The sequence below is a fragment of the Peromyscus leucopus genome, chromosome 3 (assembly GCF_004664715.2).
Source record: "Peromyscus leucopus breed LL Stock chromosome 3, UCI_PerLeu_2.1, whole genome shotgun sequence".
NCBI classification, from domain to species: domain Eukaryota; kingdom Metazoa; phylum Chordata; class Mammalia; order Rodentia; family Cricetidae; genus Peromyscus; species Peromyscus leucopus.
The window spans coordinates 20975156-20995687 of NC_051065.1; the positions used below are offsets into that span (position 1 = coordinate 20975156).

The window sequence follows — 20532 nt, forward strand, 5'->3', positions numbered from 1 at the left end:
AATTTGATATTTCTGATGACAGGTAGAAAAATAAAAAAGAAACAAGAAAATATAGGAAATATAACATATTAAGCCAAGAGGGCAAAATTTCTAATAGTAAGGTGATTAAAGTACACATAAATGGACTACACTCACTAATTAAGTGATATAAAGACTCTCATAATAATGTATTTAAGAGTACAGTTCAGAAATAGGCTACTGAAAGGAAACACATTTGAATAAAAGTATATGGAATGGATAAAAATAAACAGAAATTCAGGTGCTATGAAGGAAACCCAGTGACAAGTTTTCCTATTAACCAAAACAGAAGTGGGTCCCATGTATCATGTGAGAACAGAATAATAATAATAATATCACAAGAAATCAAGATGCTATAACAATCCTGACTGTAAGTGCAGCTAATGAGAAAAATAAAATATATAAAACCAGAAGTGACGGAATTATAGGGATGGATAAAAGGGCAGTTAGTGACTTCAACATAGACCTTCTGAAACTGATAGACCAGCACAGTCAGCTATGGAAGGGGAGGAGCTCACCAGCCCTACTGCTTAATGCTGATCTACCGGCAACCAGCAGATTCTGGGAGAGTGGGATCTGGAGCACCGTGCTATATAGACGCTGATGAGCACACCAGGCGCTGATGGGCTAGTTCTAAACCAGAGTCACAGGGCCCTAGTTAAATCCCATAGGATACAAAACAAAACAAAACAAAACAAAACAAAACAAAACAAAACTACTGAGTATAGGAAAGATATTTGTAAGGAATAAGACTGGGAGAGTTTTTGTAAAACCAGAGTGAGGGGTGGGAGAAGTGACCAGAATCATTATATACACATATGAAATTATCACAGAATAAAATTTATTAGGAAAAAATTTCAAATGAATACAAACTTTCTCCAAAAAATTCACAAAACTCAATAATGACAGAATTTCAGGACCAGAAATTCCTGTCTTCAGTAAGCTACTTCAGTCACGTCATGTTTGAAAAATGAAGAAGATTCTCTAACTCACACCCAGGCTAACATAATCTTTGTAACAGCTTTTAGTTATCCCAGTCATGTCTTTCATTGCTTATAGCTGGGCATTTATGTAACAATAAAGTATATATACAACTTTTTGAGGTGTCAGAGAAAACACTTTAAGTACATATAGCTATAAACTTTGATTAAAAGATTAGTAGTGTGAGAAAGATGTCATTTCCCCACAAATCAACTTACTAATTTGATTACAATAAAAATAACTTAAGCCAAATGTTCTCTCGAATCAACTGAGACTAAAGTAACTTTTAAAAAGAGAAAAGTTGGGCTAAAGATACACGGCTCAGTGGTAGAGCACGTGACTGATACTCTGTGGCCCTAGGTTTGATTCCCCAGTACAAGAAAAAAGAGAAGAAAAACCTTGTGAATGCTCAGGCCTAAATGAAGCGTCTATACCCCCCTCACATACAAGGCTCAGGGAACATTGAGAAATAAGGGGTGGAAAGAATGTAAGAGCCAGAGGAATGTTGTAAGACGCTGTCACCTGGAGATGACATGGTCATTGTACTCATGAACTCTCTGCAGCTATGGTTACCTGCTCAAGATCAAAACAAGGTCAGTCAACACACTCGGGCAGGCAGCACTAACTGGCCTCTCTGAGTTTCCCTAGACCCCAAGGGGGATGACATGAAGGTAGGACACTGTTATACTACTAGGTGGTGTCTGAGGATAATGGGAGGGATGAGCTGGGGTGGCTATGATCAAGGTACATGGTGGACATGCATGAAATTGTTTTTTGAAAAGATTAAAAGAGAAGGAAAGTTAAGACAGTTCTTCTTTACTCTATCAGTCATTGGTGCTAATGTCTGAAGAAAATGACGAAGCCTTCTGACCAGAGGGAAACAATCTTTAATAAACATGCTAACCAAGTTGTCAATTACTTGAAGAAATCAAGTCAGGTGCACTGCACAATGAATTCTCTGTACATTCCTGATGCCAATTATTCAGTGGGTACTCAACTCCTAACTGACAAGAACTAGGCAAAGACAGAGGGCACAGTCTGTGGAAGAATCATGATCACAGAATCTAGTGAGAAAACATATAGTTGGCTCAAAGTAAGACTGGATAAAATAATGTCAGCTTGTGGCTTTGCCAAAGCAGTAAAACAGGTATTTTTACTTAAGCACTTAAGAGAATCCTGTAACATTAGAGTTGGAGGAGAAAAATCTATCTGGTTCTCTACATGCACACTAAGGGTTTATCCGGTGCTTCAGAAGACTGAGCTCTTCAGTTCCAAGCCCAGCCTAGCCTAGACTCCCTTGTCCTGGTGTGACTTGGGATTCAGCAGGAGGACAGCATGAGAGGGATAGGGCATCCATCACCCTTGCCCTAGATGCAATTTTCAGCAGGATTGCATCTTGCAAAGCTGTGGGTATCGAATGGCTTCTTTAGGCCGGAGGAGGGTGATGGCTTCCTGCTGTCACATTCCTTGGTAGTTCTATTAACTGTTCAAAGTCTGCTCATTGAACTCTTCAATGGAACCCTTTGGGCACGTTATTCTTATTAGAAATCTGTCTACTTCAGGAAAACAAAGAAAAACAGCTTTTTAGAAAAATAACTGCCCTAGAGGAAAGAGGTCATGACCAGGTAGCAGAGCATCTGTAAAAGTAAAAAATATACATGTAACTTTCACGTATCCTGAAATGATGCCCAAAGTTATAAACTGCTACTGTGACAAGTGACAAACGTTAAAATTGGTGATAGTAGAATGCAATCTGCTAAGACTGTGCTTTCAAATGGAAGACTCAGATAATGTTACTGAAATGATTTAATCAGAAAACAGATGATTCCTGGTTCATTGCACAAATAAAAACAGATTGAACAATGAAAGGAGCAGGAAGGCAAAGGTTGTGCAGGCCAGTGCTCACCTCTTTGAACTTGTGACTGAGCTTGCTTGTGTCCAGATCAGATGGGGAAAACATGTCCTCATTCTCAGGGAGCTCGAAGACTTCAATGGCCATGTCACCACCAGGAAGAATGGGCCCAACTTCATCCTCTTCTTCATCAGTGGCATATTCTCCAGTCTGAAAGGAAGGGAATTTCAGAAATACAACTGTCCTCATCCGACAGAGAGTTGTTATTAAAACTATTTTTATAAGAGAAAAGTATGTCACCAAACGTTAAGTGTTAATGTTTAAATGAAGCATGCCTCATGCACCCAATGTTATACACAAATGTTAGTGCAGAGATCCAGATTACTAAGTGCAGACCACAGAGACATGTGCATTTAACAGTGGACAGCAGTGGCAGCCAGAATGGCTCATCACTCGGAGGATTTGACAGTTTTACTGAATAAAATCATCTTGCTAAAGAAAACAAATAATTTCTTTATTACACCTATTTATGTGTGTGTACGTGTGAGGGCATAGAAATGCCACAGCACATATGCAGAGGTCCGAGAGCATCTGGGGGAGACATTTCTCTCCTTCCACCATGTGGGTCCCAGGGATTGACCTCAGGTCATCAGGCTTGGTGGCACCCACCTTTCCCTACTGAGCCATCTCAACAGCTCAGGAAACAGGCGGTGTCTTTAAATCCCTACTTCCTGAGCCAGCTCCTATCTGGAGCCAGGAGGAAGGAGTCAGAGGTCAAAGGTCCACAGAGGCGGCAAAGCTTTAGAAGCCTTTCAAAACCACAGCAGCTTAACTGCCCTCACCCCAGACTTCAATCAGTTGTGTTTGGATTGTTAATTAGGGGCCTGAACCAGTGAAGGACAAACTCAGGGTTTCTAACCATACATGTGCTGCATTATCTAGATATAAAACTATCTTGTCAGTCTGAAAAAAATAAATCACCTACGTTTTTAGATTTCCAGCTTTTTCTCAGAGAGCCAAAGATCTGTGCACATTATGAGGCCATGTCTGCTTGGTGGCCATCTTAGATAGGCCCTTCACTTTCTAGTTCACAAAACTTCACTAACTGCTGTTCTGTGTTAGCTGGCTCCTTTCTAAACCAGCAGGACCCTGTAGGTATTTGAGTTCATGACCTCTGAAATAAATGTGTGTCTTTGTCACTGACTTCCTCAACAGGATTGGAAAGTAACTCCTCTTGGCAGCACCAGGGTATGAGGCTATAATTCAAAATAATTGCCTGACATCTTTACCTTCTGTAATTTAAGGATAAATCACAGATTCTGTGGGTTAAAAAGACCAAGTTCATTTAATTCATCCCTGCTCCTTCAGGAAGTAGCTTTTTCAACACACAGAGTGCAGATACGAATTCCTATTGCCGCCCTCAAGCCAGCCTTCACAAACAATGGGGCAATGGATTCCTTGGACCAGGCACCCTGGGCTCCAAGTGCTGCCTTTCCTCTGTACTCAGGCTGCCACTAGGAAAATCTGGGGAAATCTGGGCATTTGCCTCCAAGTGATCCTTCCTAGTCTCCAGGGCCAGCATTCAATTGCCTTCAGATTTCTCTTTTCCAAATAAAACCACTGCATTTTGTCAACAGTACAGATTTTTTTCTCTCTAAACTTCATGGCTGTGCTTTGATTTCCTTGTGCCTCAGCATTTCTCTAGTTATGGAGCCTAGAAGTAGACAATGTCCAAGAAACTGTGGGCCACTGACAATAACACACTGCCTCAACACCTTCTGGACTCTTTTTCCTCACACAGGGACTGTGATCACAGAGACCACAACCTCACAGCATTTGTCTAAAGAAATAACGTTAGGATCTTTCATGTAGAGGAGTGATTTTTCAAACTGGCCACGGGAAAGTTGGGTCTGCTCCCCATCTTTCTTATTCAAGTACAATTAAAGACGTCTTGGCTGGAAGGGAAAGAGGTTGGTATCAGTGACTCATTCATTTTTAATATAGATGGCAGTTTAGTGCCAAGCAATCTAGAATTCTTTAGACACTAGTCTCAAGAGGTGTATCTAACCTGTGCCCACGCGCCCAGGCTACATACAGCTAGACGAGGCTCAGGACAACTATATGAATGGCCAGTGCAAAATCCTACGCTGAAACTATTACAAATCTTCTTTTGAGATCCTTTTCTTTTTAATTCAATTTCATGTTCATTGAGCATGAACTTTATAGATTACAGTGTCATGTTACAATGTCACAAGAAAAGACATTCTTGGGTCAACTTTAAGTATCATTCCAAGTACCTTTGACCTTACCAATGGAACACAACAATGTAGCTTGTTTGTTTTAGGTTGCTACTGGTTTAGTTAGCCTTTCTTCAGAATCAGAATCAAAAGTGTAAGCAATTCTTACTTCTAAAAATAGTTCTCCCTTGTCTATTATACCCTCTATCATAATTACCTCTGCAAATATATGTTGTTAAGAATTCCAGATTCTTTTATTTTTGATTCTCCCAACTTTCTTTCTTCCATAAATCCAAACCTTTCTTCCATAAATTCCAACTCTGCTGAAATTACAACTCCTTTTGTCTTTCCATTTACCAGCACCTTCTCTTTCCAATTAGCCTATCAGCATCCTGAAGACAAAGTATGTCTTTCATTGTCATGAGTCCCCTTTACTGCCTTGAGTCTGATTTGTTTTAAGCCCCGAAGAGTGTGGGTCTTGCAAAACTCTGTGGAATCATTCTATCTCACCAACCACTTGCAATTCCTACTGTCAGGAGCTTTGAATAAAGGATGCAGCTGCTACAGAATACCATAAACATCTGGACTAAGAAAGCTATGTTTAGTAGATGAAGAATAATACACTCTGCTGACTCCTTTATCTTTATTGAAAATCTTAATTATTTTTACGGTTACCCTGCAAATAAAATAAATGATATGGAACAAAGGGTTAGCAACATGTTGTAAACCTCAAAGTGAGGTCAAATCTGCTATTTGTAGAGAAAGATGGACAATGTCATACAATGCCACTCCCTGCCCAATTACCGCCCCCCCCCTGCCGCCACCTCCACAAAAAAAAAAAAAAAAAAAAGCTCCACAAAAACCCCCTACCACCACCTATCTCCCTGGTAGCCAGCTTCCTTCCTACTGATCAAATTTACAATCTTTAAAACAACTGGATCCTTGGCATTCTTGATCTCACTGTGTAATCTATTTTAAATGTTGCAAGAACAGTTCTCTGGGTAAAAACTGACAAAAAGTGAGCATCCCTTTCTTTATTCTGTTTACCTTGTTCATTAATACCTTGTTCTTTTTAATGGGCCCATTAAAAGGTTAGGGAGCAAAGAACCCTACTTCAGAATTTTCATGTTTGTCCAACAATATGCACTCAACAGCTAGATGACATGGGTCTGAATATACCATCTTAATTTGGGGACACAGACTCAGAGACTTCACCCAAGGGCCATTAGTTAAGTTGTTGAAACTATTATCTAACAGATCCCTTAAACCTGTACTCTTTCTTGTATGCTATGCTGTTACCAATCCACAGAAACAAAAACTCTGTAGGGGGATAGAGAGGGGCAAACATCAAGAAAAAACATTACTTCTTTAACATTTCCTCAAATGTAAAGTTTTTTGTATCATCCTGCTGTGTTGAGATCGACCATCCACAGCTTTGATTATCATTCAATTCATTTTGAAGTCCTGCACATGTGTCTGCTGGGATCCAAAGTTCCTGTCTTTGTTTTCCTCATCGTAAGTTCATCCTGAGCAAACACACACACACACACACACACACACACAAAAAAAAAAAAAAAAAAAAAAAAAAAAAAAAAAAAAAAAAAAAGGAGGAAGAGGCCCCTTTGGAAGGACAGGGAAGCAGGAAGAGCAGTGGCTGGGGGATTATAAAATAGGGATCACTGAAAATCCAACTAATATATCTTCTCTAAGTCTTAAGTGTGTTCAGCACAGTGCAGTGACAAGTCTTCCCCTGGGCTTCGGGGCCTGCTGACTGGTGTTGCATGCTTTCTTTCTTACAAAAGCCACAGCCAGATTATATAATCACTAAAAGTTATTTCAGTGTCTTTAGAAAGAAGGAAAATTACTTCTGCAAGGGAAGAAAGGTGTAAAGTTCCTCAAGATTTTTGTTGCTATCTTCTACATGTTCTTCTCATACCTTATTTTGTGGACCTCTAGTCTCAATCTTCCTAAAACACTCTCCCATCGCTGCTTCTCACATTTCCTCAAGACATGAATGCTTTGGGACATAAACATTTTATTAAATGACAATGGTAATAAAGAACACCCTGCCAGGGTGCACCACTTAGTAAACATACTTCTGGTTGGTAGGAGGAAAAGCGGTCGGACATAGTAGAGCCTGGAGCATACACAAGAGATCTAGGCATCAGCCTACGCTTTACTGAAGGAACATAAACTATCAAATCTAGGACGTTGTTGAAGTGGGGACCAATAAAAGAATCTTAGTTGGGTGGTCACTTAGATCTGGGTTCAAATCTGGCTCTGAGATTTTGCAAGTGAACGTCTAGACCAAAGTTTTGATTGCTTAATGCGTCAAGCGAAAAACAAACAAAGCAAACAAAGGACAAACAAAGAGAACAGTCCCTTACCAGGACAAGGTTGTCACTGTTAAATTAGCTGGTGCCTGAGAAGCATTTAACAGAAAGGCACAGCACTCAACAGATGGTCAAAAAGCTCATCTTTGTTATTGCTGTTGTTGGTACCAACACTGTGGCGGTGACACTCTACATGAGGTCTCACCAAGCCTGTATCTGGTAACCAAATGACACTAAGCATCTATCTTGTAAGTATGATTCCTTAGGTCCCCACACTTGCATCTTTTATTAGTATTCTGACATAAACCATTTCTTTCCTAATGGGCTCCTTTTCTCATGTTGCAGTATGGAATTGTTAATATCGAACTCAAGAGTCCTGTGCCTCCCCATCTGTCACCAGGGGCCAAGGTACAGGGCCCTCACACCAGAACATCCTGTGAAGCTGTTGCTGGTAACTTTCCTCCACTCCCCCATGCTCCAAAGCATACCTTCATCTCTCAGAACACTCACAGTCACATCTGCCTTTTCCCATCAACTGCAAGTCCCTCAATGGTGCCAGGTACAATTTATCCCTCTAATCCCAGTGGCTAGGGGACTGTTTGGCATACAGTAGGCCCCGAACAAATGTTTGCTGAATAAATTAAGACAGTTGTGGCCACATCTGCACACCATGGCAGAGCCTGATTTTCCTGTTAATCTCAGCTTTCCAGTATGAAATACAGTTAAGCACAGCTGCAGCTGAGGTCTAAATGGCCCTAGTGGGGATTTTCTCTTGTTGTTAGGCTCAACTATTTGCAGTAATTTTTGCTGTAGCAATGTTTACTCTGGTAAATTCTGGGACACTAAATGGTGCTAATCATAAAAATAGCCTGAATTATGCAGTTTGTGGGAATTTGTTTACTGGATTTGAATCCAGTTTTGTGTGTGTGTGTGTGTGTGTGTGTGTGTGTGTGTGTGTATTCCCAGACTCATTTCTGAGAGAATATAGAAGAGAACTTTCTCTGCAGAGGAAGACCTCAGATGAGACACTGACACTCACAATTCTCCATCCACTAGGATTTTATCAAAAATCACATGCATGCTTTGGAACATAAAAATTCCCCACAAAGGCATCTCTTTTCCCATGTTGGGCCAGTGACTTTTGTGTGGCCTGGTTTTGTAATGTTGAGCCACTTAAGGCTCTGGACATTATTTGCAGAGCTGGAAAGCACTTTGTTCAGGGACTGTTGTGAGAATACACAAAAGTGACACATTCAAAGTTATACCACTGCCAGGAATACGTAGAGATTGTGAGACCTTCTCACTAGGATTATTTCACCTTCTCATTTCTCCAGGACAACCAGAGAAGTGCAGCAAGAACATACCAATGGGGCTAGAGAGAGCGGGTCTCCAGGAGAGCCGCATCTTTCGTGGTCTACTCTTCCAGAGAATAGTTTAAAGACTTCAGTGTCTTAGGAGATTAGGAGGATTCGAGGAAATATATACATATGATGCTGACCTGTGATGTATATTCATGACCCTTTTCCTTTACTCACTCATTCAAAACGTATCAGGTTGGTTGGCTGGTTTGTTTTTTGTTTGTTTGTTTGTTTGTTTTGTTGTTTTAACTTTGTAGAGAGATTTGTTTCAGCTCACAGTTCTGGAATTCCAAAGTTAAGGGACCACCTATGATAATAGTCTCCTCAGTGGCCAGAGATACATGCTGGTGCACAGTGACTCATGGTAAGAGACAGCGAGCCTGTACGTGATGTCTGTGTGCTGGGAGTACATGCAGATGTGTGCATGTGTTTACATGTTTATAGTGTCTCGTTCTTTCGTTTTGGGAATGCTTCTTGGTTTTTATGCCATTCTTACTACCTAGTTCCCACAGAAAGAAACTTATTTAAAGCTCTCTTTTTATTATTTAAATTATGTATATGTGTGTATGTTTGTGTGGGGTTATGTGCACATGACTGTTGATGCCCTTGGAGGCTAAAGACATCATATTCTCCCTTGGAGCTCTAAGTGGTCATGAGCCACCTACTTGGGTGCTGAGAGCTGCACCTGGATCCTCTGCAAAAGCAGGAAGTAGTCTTAACTGATGAGCCATCCATCCATCCCTCAAATAGAGGAACATTTAAAATCAATACCTAGATTACGCATCTAGTCCTGAGTCCCCAGGCTTCAGGAGCTCAATTCATTGTACTTATCACACTACTGGCAAACTATCATTCTAGCAATTTTAACTAAAGGTCTGTAAATACAATCTCTTCCAACTACTCAAGTCCATATTTCCTTTCTTCAATACTTTGTTAATTTTTTTCATTAATTAGCATTGTATTTTAATGTTTTCTTTAGTTTTTATCTACCCAAAATAGAAGGCTTACTCAAAACCAGGACCACTATTTCCTGCAATGGTGTCTCAACAGTAAAATGACCCGAGTGACCTCGCTTCCTGTGCTCTACTGTAATCCTTCCTCTCTAGTGTGGACTGAACCTAGCTAAATGCACGGGAAGTCACTAAGTTAGTTACAGGAAGGGCGACTTCTGCCTCTTTTGTCCTCCTGCTCTCTCCAAGTCCCCAGTATTGGGAAGCAGGAATCTATGTTGTGAGCAGGAAGAGGCCACATTATGAGGTACTGAGATGTCTGGCGGATGGCCAGCAGGAAACAGAGGTCTGCCAACAGTCACATGAGGAGCATGGAAACGGCTCTTCTGCATCCTGTCGACAGCTGCGAGGGAGTTTGGATGCACACCCTCTCCCAGCTGAGCTCTTAGATGACCAGAGCTCTGGCTGACACCTTACTTAGGGCCTTGGGACAGATGCGGGCTTAGAAGGATCCAGATGAACTGGCTCACAGTGTACTGTAGAAATAGTTATTTTAAATTGCTATGTTTTGGTGGTTGGTAATGTTTTAGGAGGAAGGGGGTACACATAGGAAGGGAGGCTGCCTTAACAAGTCAGGGAAAATAATAGGAATGTGGCTTTGGAAATGAGCAGTGGGGAAACGATAGACAGATTCTAGAGAATGGATTAGTCTAAATTGCCCTGAACATATTGTTAGAGGAAACCTGGAAGGAAAGGCCGTTAACACGGCAGAATGTTGAGAAACATCAACTTTCGTAACGAGATGTAGGAAATGTCTAGTAAACAGGATTTCCACGGCATCGGAGGGCTGCCTGACTGTCTTCTCCCTCTTGTAGAAATAGAAATCAGAGTGAAAGTTATGTTAAGCAGGAAGGAAACTAGAGGTGATGGCTTTAAAAGTTTATAATTAAGTCTAGAATTAAGAGATGGCTGCCAAACCCAAGTTCGGACTCAGGAACTGCCAGCGAGAACAGAGTTCTCAAGTACAGGCTACACTGGGGTTCTGACTTAGGAAACTCCAATTTTAAACCACGTCAGATAAACAAATCTGCCACTGCCCGAGAAGAGACACCATTTCCATTCATTCTAAGGCTGTATAATTTTACTGAAACGCTACGCTAGTCTGAAACAAAGGCCGCCACGCCTTTGCTCACAGGGCTCGTGGAGAGATCTATGAAGGAGCTGTCTCTCAGCAGTGGTCTCCCATTTCTATACCATTTATGGCACGTGGGAGATTATCTCACGAGAAGAACACACCTGTGGCTACACTGATCTAAGTGACCAAGAGAAACAAGAAGGGAATCCACCCAGTCTAAGGACACAGACTACTGTGAACAGGATTCTAAGTCAGAGAATAGCCCAACCCACAGTCCTGACACCATCTATACCCCATCACCTCCCAGATAAAAGAAATCTGACAAACCGTCAGGATTTACCTTAGGAATCCGGTGCACTGATGTTTCCATTTGTCCTAAGTCAATCCAAGTAGATCAGGGTGTACCAGCAAATGGATAGACGGGGCTTCAACACATGCAGTCTAGGGGCTAGAGACCTTCATTGTCCAAAAACCCCAGGCAGCTGGGGAAGGCTTGTAGGAAAGCCCTCCAGGACCAAGGAGCAGCAGTGACACCATCCAATTCAATGACTGCACTGTGAGGCTAACTGCCCACAGGGTGCATATAAATCCTGAGTTATCCCGCAGGAATTCTCCTCCAAGTGAGCTAGGCTAGCAGCAGCTTGGAGGGAATCTTCAGCCACCTGAAGGCTATATGACCTAGCAATAGTCTTTCCCTAAACATACAAAACTTACAAAAAGGATCACCTTCAAGTGATTCTTCTCACTGTGGGGCCAGGTGAGACGGAGCCAGTATGCACAGAACTAGGAAGTTTAAATACCTCTCTCCTCCAAAGTTTCCACAAACCCAGGGTCCATGCAGAAGGGCAGACAACCTCACTAGTAGTCCTCTTAAAGAAGCTGAGGCCAAGATGGAGGTCAGGAGCTATCAGGGTTATGGAGAGAGAAATCGACTCCATGTCATTCACAAGGCATGCTTCCTGCTTAGTGTGGCTCCAACCTAATGCTATTACTCACAGACCACCCAACATACTTTCAACAGTAGCCCATAACTGCTGCCATTACCTATCCAGCTGGGTTTTTGACTCAGCAGTCCTAAGCCTGACTTCCACATAGGAATTGGAATGAACCCTTATCTGGGGAACCCGCCAGTCCACCCTTCTGACAACATCTCTTTAAATCTTGTTTGGATGCAGGGAGTGGGGTGCTGACAAGGATGGTGAGGCCGAGAACTCTTCCTTCTCCACTGAGTTACCTTCATCACTAGAAACACAATGCAAGGCAGTTGGGGTCCAAAGGTCTACCTCTGGGTTTCCAGGGAGCTTGTCTGTCTTAGAGAAATTTCCCTGACAGGACCACATTCCCTCTCTGCTCCCCCTCTCTCCTTTCGTTTTCAATACAGGCTTTCTCTGTGTAGCCTTAGCTGTCCTTGAACTCCCAGACTGGTCTAGAACTTAAAGATCCGCCTGCCTCTGCTCCCGAGTGCTGTGATTAAAAGTGTGTGCCACCATGCCAGGTCCAACATTCCTTTCCAACCACTATGATGCATACCAAAATGTCTGGTCTAGAGACAAATCTAATGTTGCATGGCAGGTCTAACAGACTGCAGGAGAAACAGGGTCAACGGGCAACCCAATGATGCTACTTTTTCTTACTGATCCTTATATGCCCTGACTTATCATCTGCTCTGTGGACAGGAAGTCTCAAGATTCCCTGGTAGTCAAACCACAATGATTGAAATCTCCCCCCTGCTCATAAAGATGTGTGCTTCTGTAAATATTGTCATCGGGGTCAGACCCTTCCTCTAAGACAGGAAGTGTGTCCATGTGAGTTGAAGCAACCATCTGGTGCTGGCTGTTCAGGTCTTTACTCCCTAAAGGCAGCAAGAAGAGAGCCACATGACTCCTGCACAGGTAGGGGTGGAAGGATATGAGCTCTGAATAGACTGATGTGAATCTTTCTTATGGAGCAATAAGCATGTCTCCTTGTTCTGCAGGGAAAGTCTATCTTTCTTGCACAGTCCCTGGCCAACAATTGGAGAGACAATACAAAGGGCAGTCATAGAAATGCCATAAAATGTGAGAGAGCTCAGAGAATTATTATTTCCTGATGCTTAGATTCAAAGCAAAAAAAATTTGAGAAATTCAATTGATTTTTAAAGGACCAAAACAATATTGTTCAATTTAATGGAAAAACCTCTAGAAGCTCAGCTGATTAAGAAAGTCCAAACACTTCTCCATTCACAATGATTTTAAGCATCACCACCTCCTCCATCTCTGGTCTACAGGTAAACAGACTTTGCTTCCTGAAAACCCTTACACTGTCAGTTTCTTCTGCAACAGAAAACAGACAACAAAATCAACTTCAAGGAAAGAAGTAAGACCAGAAACCTGGAACTCACACTTGCATCCTTGAAATCCTCATTGTAAAGACCCTCTTACCCTATGGCCACTGACTTCTTACAGGCTGCCTTGAAAACAATTTAAATTCTCTACAATGTTTATATATAGTTTTCACAGCAAAATAGCAAGCTTCTTGTAAGACAAAAGTATATGGTCCATGACTCAATCTTCTTAATTCCTTTTAATAAGTGTTCTCTATTTGCAAAGAGATGAATGCCACGTGTCTTTACAATTCTGATAAATATCTACAACACAAAGAGGCAACCCATGATCTTTTGTTTTCCCACCGAGATCTTGCAGTAACTAGTCAACAGCCAAAGGGGACCTCTATAATTCAAATGTCACACTGCAATTTCAAACTGGCAACCTTCAGTGGGTTTCGTTTTACTTGCTCGGGAAACAATGAGGTATTTATTCTGATGCCAGTACAACTGTGGGAAGAGTTGAGAGATTTGTGTTTTCTTGAATTTTTAATCCGCAGAACTGGACAGCTGGTTACAAGAGGGGTACATGTTATTATTGCTTTAAAGCTCTGTAACATACAATGAATCGAATCTTAGAGAATATGTGTTTGCCTTATAGCTTGTATTAAAGTTGATTTATACAACTGTAAAAAATTATAGCAGACTATCAATTATAAAAGAATTACAGCTGCACAAAGTGTAAAAACCCCAGTGCCATCATCAGTGCAATTTTTATATATATCGTACCTACACGCTATTAACAAACAGAACCTCAATCTTCTGCTCTCCCTCTAGAGGGAATTCCAGTTCCTTCCTCACAGGAATGTGTGCTTTCTGGAAGCAGCTCCTTCTTGCCAAGTGCCTGCTACACAAAACACAAAGGTCTTTACCTCAGTGTTCCTGGAAGCTTTAATTAATGTAACCCAGGATCTGATAGCAGCCAGCACCTTCCCATACCCCCCACAGATCCAGACCCCCATAATACACACACACACACACACACACACACACACACACACACACACACACATACGTTTATTTTGAGTTAGTGGATCTGAGGCTGGACAAGGGTATTTGTATATTTCAAGAAGTACCAATACTTCTGGGCATGGTAGTTATACCTATAATCCTATCACTTGCAATGTTGAGAAGGGAGACTTTGCTTAGTTCAAGGCCAGCCATATCTAAATAGTGGGTTTCAAGTAAGCCTAGGCTACAGAGTGAGACCTATGTTTAATATAAACCAAATAATAATGACGATGATGATAATGGAGTACCATAAGGTTTTTATACTAAAAAAAAATGAGATAGTTTTAAGCTATTATTTAACTCCTCAAATACTAACAACTATGTTATATTCATTTTAAATCCATGTAATTATTAAATATAAGATACTGAATATGGTGGATTTTTTAAAGTGCCAAGTTAACAATATATAAAATAAAATTCAAAGCACAATGCACAGTGACATAACTATTACTAAGCTAACAGCTTAATTCAAGAGGAACAGAGCATCTATAGTGCACTCCCATGGGCGAGCATCCTTGACTCCTTATCAGCCACTAGCTGCGGAGCACAATTATGTTAGAATATTATTATTCTTGCCACTATTTGCTTTTAGTTCTACTATATTTTTGTTTAAGCAACACACCGTCATTTTGGCAGGATTTTGTAACCACTGGAATCATACTGCATTTTTCTGTGCCTTTGTGCACAGTAGGACAATTCAGACTACACTAGTTGTGAGCTACTGATACAATGCTCACCCGTTGCTGAATTGTGTGAATATACCACAGTGTATTAATTCATGCTTGTGTTAACAGAGATATCAGATGTCTTCTATTTTCCTGTTACAAGACTACATTATATAAGTTTTGATTATATGTATGATATTTTTATTTTACTAAGATGTTTAACAAAAGATAGAATTTTTGGATAAATTTTGTTTGACAGTAACAAATTGTTTTTCCAAAGTGGCTGAGCCAATGTATTTTACTGTGTGCTCAGAATGAGAGTTCTCCTTACTTCTCATCTTCCTTGAACTTAAAATATCCAACTTAAATCAGTTCCACAGGTCTCAAATGGTATTTGCTTGGGTCTTCAATTTCCACTTTCTGGCTGTCAGCAATCGAGTTGGTTATCATCTGCCACTGAGGCTTCTTATGTGGCGTGTCTGCTCAAGCCAGGGACCCACAGGTGGTCTTTTCCTATGGACTCAATTTCTATTGTCCATACTTTCTTTTAGTTTCTGGCTGACCATTTCACTTTCTTTAAAGTATTTGTTTGATAAATGCAATCTTTGCCTTTCTGAAACTTTTCCATTTCAAATTAAAGACATATCAACACTGTTCTTTGTTTATTTTAGTTCTACTTCTCCTATTTGACTGGCCAATCCACCTGCAATGGAAGGTAGACACTGAGATGGGAATTCAAGTTCTCTTTTTCTTGCATTTACTGATGTGCTTTTTTCAATCATTTCTCAACTTCTATAGAAGATCTCCATCAATAGCTAACCTGCCTATTCATGTGCTCTGCTGTCAAGATTACAGCAACCTAATAACAACAATCTCTTTTAAGGTATTGATAGGGTTGTCTTATTGCATTTTTCTTTCATATATATATTATATATAAAAGTTGTACACACACACACACACACACACACACACACACACACACACACACACACACCTGCTTACCAAAGCCACTGAAAATGCCTTTAGATTTTCACTAGAACTAGACTGAGTGTGTACATCAACTTGGAAAACACTGACTCAATGTAGCTCCAAGTCTTTCAATCTATGAGTATATTGCCTTATATACATGTCAGTATATAAGTATATTGTCTTATATACATGTCAGTAAAAGTTTATTGCCCCTTTGAGGATCTTCCATACACTTTATTTCTTGATATCTAGTAATGTGGTATTTTAAAACTTATAATTTTCTCCTCATTTGTAGACATTCAAATACATGTTATATTTTAATACCATGTATTCAGAAAACTTGCTAAAACCTGTATTATTTTGAATAACAGGTACTGCTCAAGTTTTCTAAATAGATAGTCTCATCCTCTGGGAATTGTACCAGTTTTATTTCTTCTTTTCTGATTTGTTTCTCCTCTTCTTGTTTTCTAGCACACTGCTTGGTATTAACAATTGAAATGTTGAACTACCTAGCATTCTTGGCTATAGCCAATCAGGATGTGTGACCTTTGATGCATATTGTCAGATATGGTTTGATGACATTCTGCTTAAGTGGCTTTTGCACAATTTTAATTTAATTTTAGGTTTTATTTCTCATCATTAGGTTTCGAGACCAAGGTTGTAATTAATTAGTTCATTCATCTCACACTCTCAAGGGTTCACTACATTTCTGACATCGAAGTTGTTTGACTGTTAGTCTTAGGTCTGCAGACAGAACTTCTGTGGAATTGGGTATACTTCGTAATGATTTACCTCATCTTTTTTGCCTTTCTTCTTTCTCATTTCCTTGTCTGTTCCATACCCCTTTCTTCACCTCCCTTTCTCTCCTTCTCCTGTAGCTGTTTATTACTCACAGTGTTTGTTTCCCCATTTAGTTTTGTACTTTGAAATTGTAAATTCTTATTTCTCAAAACATTAACCTTTAGGCTTTGATTGAAGTGAACACACCCAAGAAATGACATGCTTGTATTTCGTGTGAAACTCAGCACAGATTTAAGCTGCTTTGATGATAATTTCTCACATAAAATGTTTTCTTCTTTGCCACTTAGCAATAAGCTCTGATATCAGTAATTTTCCATGGGGTGGATTTATTCCCATCTATAGAGATAGTAGCCCATGGCATTCCAGTTATATGATTAAGTTCTCCAATTATCCAGTTAATTTAGAGTATGGATGGCATTCTGTCCACAGTAACTCAAACCAATACCAATCACAGTATCATTAGAATAACTATGCATTAAGGATAAATATGACCGTAAGATGAATGAAAGAAGCCAGATATAAACAAGTACCTTAGATTTATTTCACTCAAATGACATTCTAGAACTGGCCAGATTAACCTGCAGTATGAGCAAGCAGAGTGAACAGTGCCTCTGGCTGAGAAGAACTGCAAGGTCACCACTGGGACAACAGAAATGTCCTACAATGTGACAGGGTGACAATGCTTTCTTACCAAACTGTTAGCTTAGACACACTAAAAGTGGTACAGTTTATCATATTCAAATTGTTCCTCATTGAAGTTGATTTCAAAATGGTGCTATAATGAAAATATTAAATTTTACATTTAATATCTATGTAGTCCTCTTTTATCTTAATCTTATTTGTATAAAATAGCCATTTAAATCCCTTTAGAATGAGGAACTCCAGAACTCAGAGTTGTAGTACTGATATCCATTTCAAAGGCCTGGGTCACTGATGGAGGTAGGCATACAGCTGCCATGGACAAGCCTGCACATGAGTCCTTGCTTGGGTGGCCATTCATTATTGCTCATGAAAATTCACTTCTATGACTAAGGCTATTTCTAAGTTAACACATTTCTAAGTAGCAGAAGGCCATTTGCGCAGTGCAGATCTTGGCATTATGTAGGTAGTTTTGACTGTTGTGTTTCTCCTGCAAGAATGTTAAGTAAGAAGTCATGTTCACCTGTGTGTGGGAAAGGGCAAAAGCTAGTGCAAGTGTGAAGTCACAGCGCAGCAAGTGTGAGTATGATTGCGCTCCAGCCTCTTCCAATATCGACTCTCCAGTCTTGCTTTGTATGATACTGATTCTCTTCCTGCATTCTATGCAGTTCTTTTTTGCTATCATATTTTCAACTACAAGTAACTCTACTCTCCATTTTTAATTTGAAAACTGTTGTATGTTAAATGTATTCTTCGAGAAGTCCATACATGTGTATGCTGCAAGAGAACATGCACTCCTACAGTCTCTCTCCAACTTCTCCAGAACCAGTGCTCATATGTCCCCTCCAAATTTCATGTCTTCTACTATTTAAAAAACAAACAAACAACTTACTGCTACCAGCTCCTCAGCTAGCTAACATCCTTTCAAGATAAAAATCCTGGAAAGGCTAGAGACGAAGGAAGACGTGGCCACATAGCGAAGGCTGTCTATGACCTTCCAGAGCCACCGTTACGTCAAATGGAGAACACTTGAGGCACTGCACTACGATCTCGAACAGGGCTAGGGCATCACTATCACCACTCTCATTTAATATAGTGCCTTGGTAGAGAAATCCGGCAAGGAACTAAAGAGGCTACAATGGAAAAAGAAGCCAAAGCACCCCTATTTGCAGGTAATGTGAATCTACATATAATGGGCTGTAAAGCTTCCACCAGGAAATTCCAAGGTGGCAGATTACCAAGTTAACATACCAAAATCAGTAGTTACCTTTCTACACACCCAAATCAAACACACTGGAAAAGGAATCAATAAAACAATCCCATTCACAATAGCCTCAACCAGAAAGAAAAAGAAAAAAGAATTCCTTGGGATAAGCCTAACCAATTCTCTGAAGTATCTATATAATGAATACTTTAAAATATTGAAGAAATTGAAGACACTAGGAGATAGAACTCCCATGTTCATGGATTAGTAAAATCAATATTGTAAAAAAATAGCCATCCCACCGAAAGCAATCTATGGAGTCAATGCCATTCCCATCAAATTCCAATGCAATTCTTCTCAGAAATTTAAAAAAAAAAAATCATATGGAAGCACAAAGGACTCCAGATAGCCAAAACAATTCTGAACCATAAAAAAACTTCCTGATGTTGATCACCATTCCTGACTTTAAGTTATACTATATATAGAGTCACGGGGCAGGGTGAGCAGAGGTGTGTATGGTGTGGGCACAAAAACAGACACATTCATCAAGAGAATAGAATTAAGGATCTAGATACGTGTCTATGGACCTACCATCACCTGACTTTTGTCAAATATGCTAGTAATACAAGCTGGAGAAAAGACAGCATCTTCATGTTGCTGGGAAGACTGGGTATCTATCCATAAGTAGAAGAGTGAAACTGGATCCTTATCTCTCACCCTGAAGAAAAAATTTAATGCCAAATGGATCAACAATCTCAACATTCAATCTGAAACTGAAACATCAGAGAAAATAGTAAGATGCACACATCAGTGTGGGGTCAGGTAAGGACTTTCTGAACAGGAAGTAAGAAATGGAACAGACTATCAGCAAGTGGGGCTGCATGAAACTAAAAATCTCTGCACCACAAAGGAAACTATTAACTGACAGAAGAGGCACCCACAGAATGGGACAAAAATTTGTCTGCTATATATCTGACAGAGTATTAATGCCCAGAATATACAAAGAACTAAAAAACTTAAAATAAAAAATAAAAAAAACCATAAACACCAAGAAAATAATCAATCTAACTTTAAAAATGGGCTATGGAACTTAACAGAGAGCTCTAAAAAGAAGAAATACCAACAGGTAGAAAGTATTTTGTTTTGTTTTGCTTTTCAAGAGAAGGTATCACTGGGTAGCCCTGGCTGTCCTTGAACTCACCCTGTAGACCAGGCTGGCCTTGAACTCAAAGATTCACCTGCCTCTTCCTCCCAAGTGTTGGGATTAAAGGCCTATGGTACCACGCTCAGCGATAGGAAATATTTGTAGAAGTGTACAACATCCTAAGCCATCAGGAGAATGCAAATTAAAGCTATTCTCCAATTTTATCTTTACTTTCTTCATAGGATTTAATTCAGTTCAATTTCTTGGCTTTGTCTACTTTTCCCAGGGCTGTGGTCATTCCTGTGAAAAGTAGAAATCAACTAACTATTGATACCTGTTATTAGTGAGACAGGAAACTAATGGAAGATATTTATGAGCTAAGAAAAGTAGTGATACCTATGGCACTATTGGCTCACTAAAAACAAAAGACTGAGTCCAGCTTCTGAGAGGGACCCAGAGGGCTTGGTAAGTAGATGAAGCCTAAGCAGAGCCTGGAAGGCAAATTAGGAGACATGCAAGAACAACCAAGAATCTGTACAGTAAATGCCAGTCACGGAAGACAAAACGGGGAGCCTACCCCAGCACAGACTGCCCACCGGAAGGCAAGCTGGCTTCCTGGGATAGAAAGGTCTATTTCTTTCTGTGATTCAGAACTTTACAAGTCTTTTGGTAAAAATTACATTCAACTTACAAACTAAGATACTTTCAAAGTTGGAAATATCATTTATACTTGTCCCCATGCCACCTCTTTTGACATCAGGCTCTGTGGTTTTCAGTGTGATACAGAATCACTCAAATATGCTGCTAGGCAGACAAAGTCTATGCTTTCAGATAAACTTACTGGCCTAGAAAGATTTGACAAAGTAGGATTTC

At 40.1% G+C, this 20532-nt stretch overlaps 1 protein-coding gene across 11 annotated transcripts in view; it reads right to left on the reverse strand.

Annotated features, from left to right (window-relative positions):
- Positions 1 to 20532, reverse strand: part of Ppp1r9a (protein phosphatase 1 regulatory subunit 9A) — a 258866-nt gene that overhangs the window by 57496 nt on the left and 180838 nt on the right. For all 11 annotated transcript variants that reach the window (XM_037203519.1, XM_028869810.2, XM_028869813.2 and 8 more), the window contains one exon: positions 2906 to 3061. In XM_037203519.1, coding sequence (XP_037059414.1) covers positions 2906 to 3061 — 156 coding nt within the window. The remainder of the gene's footprint in view (positions 1 to 2905; positions 3062 to 20532) is intronic.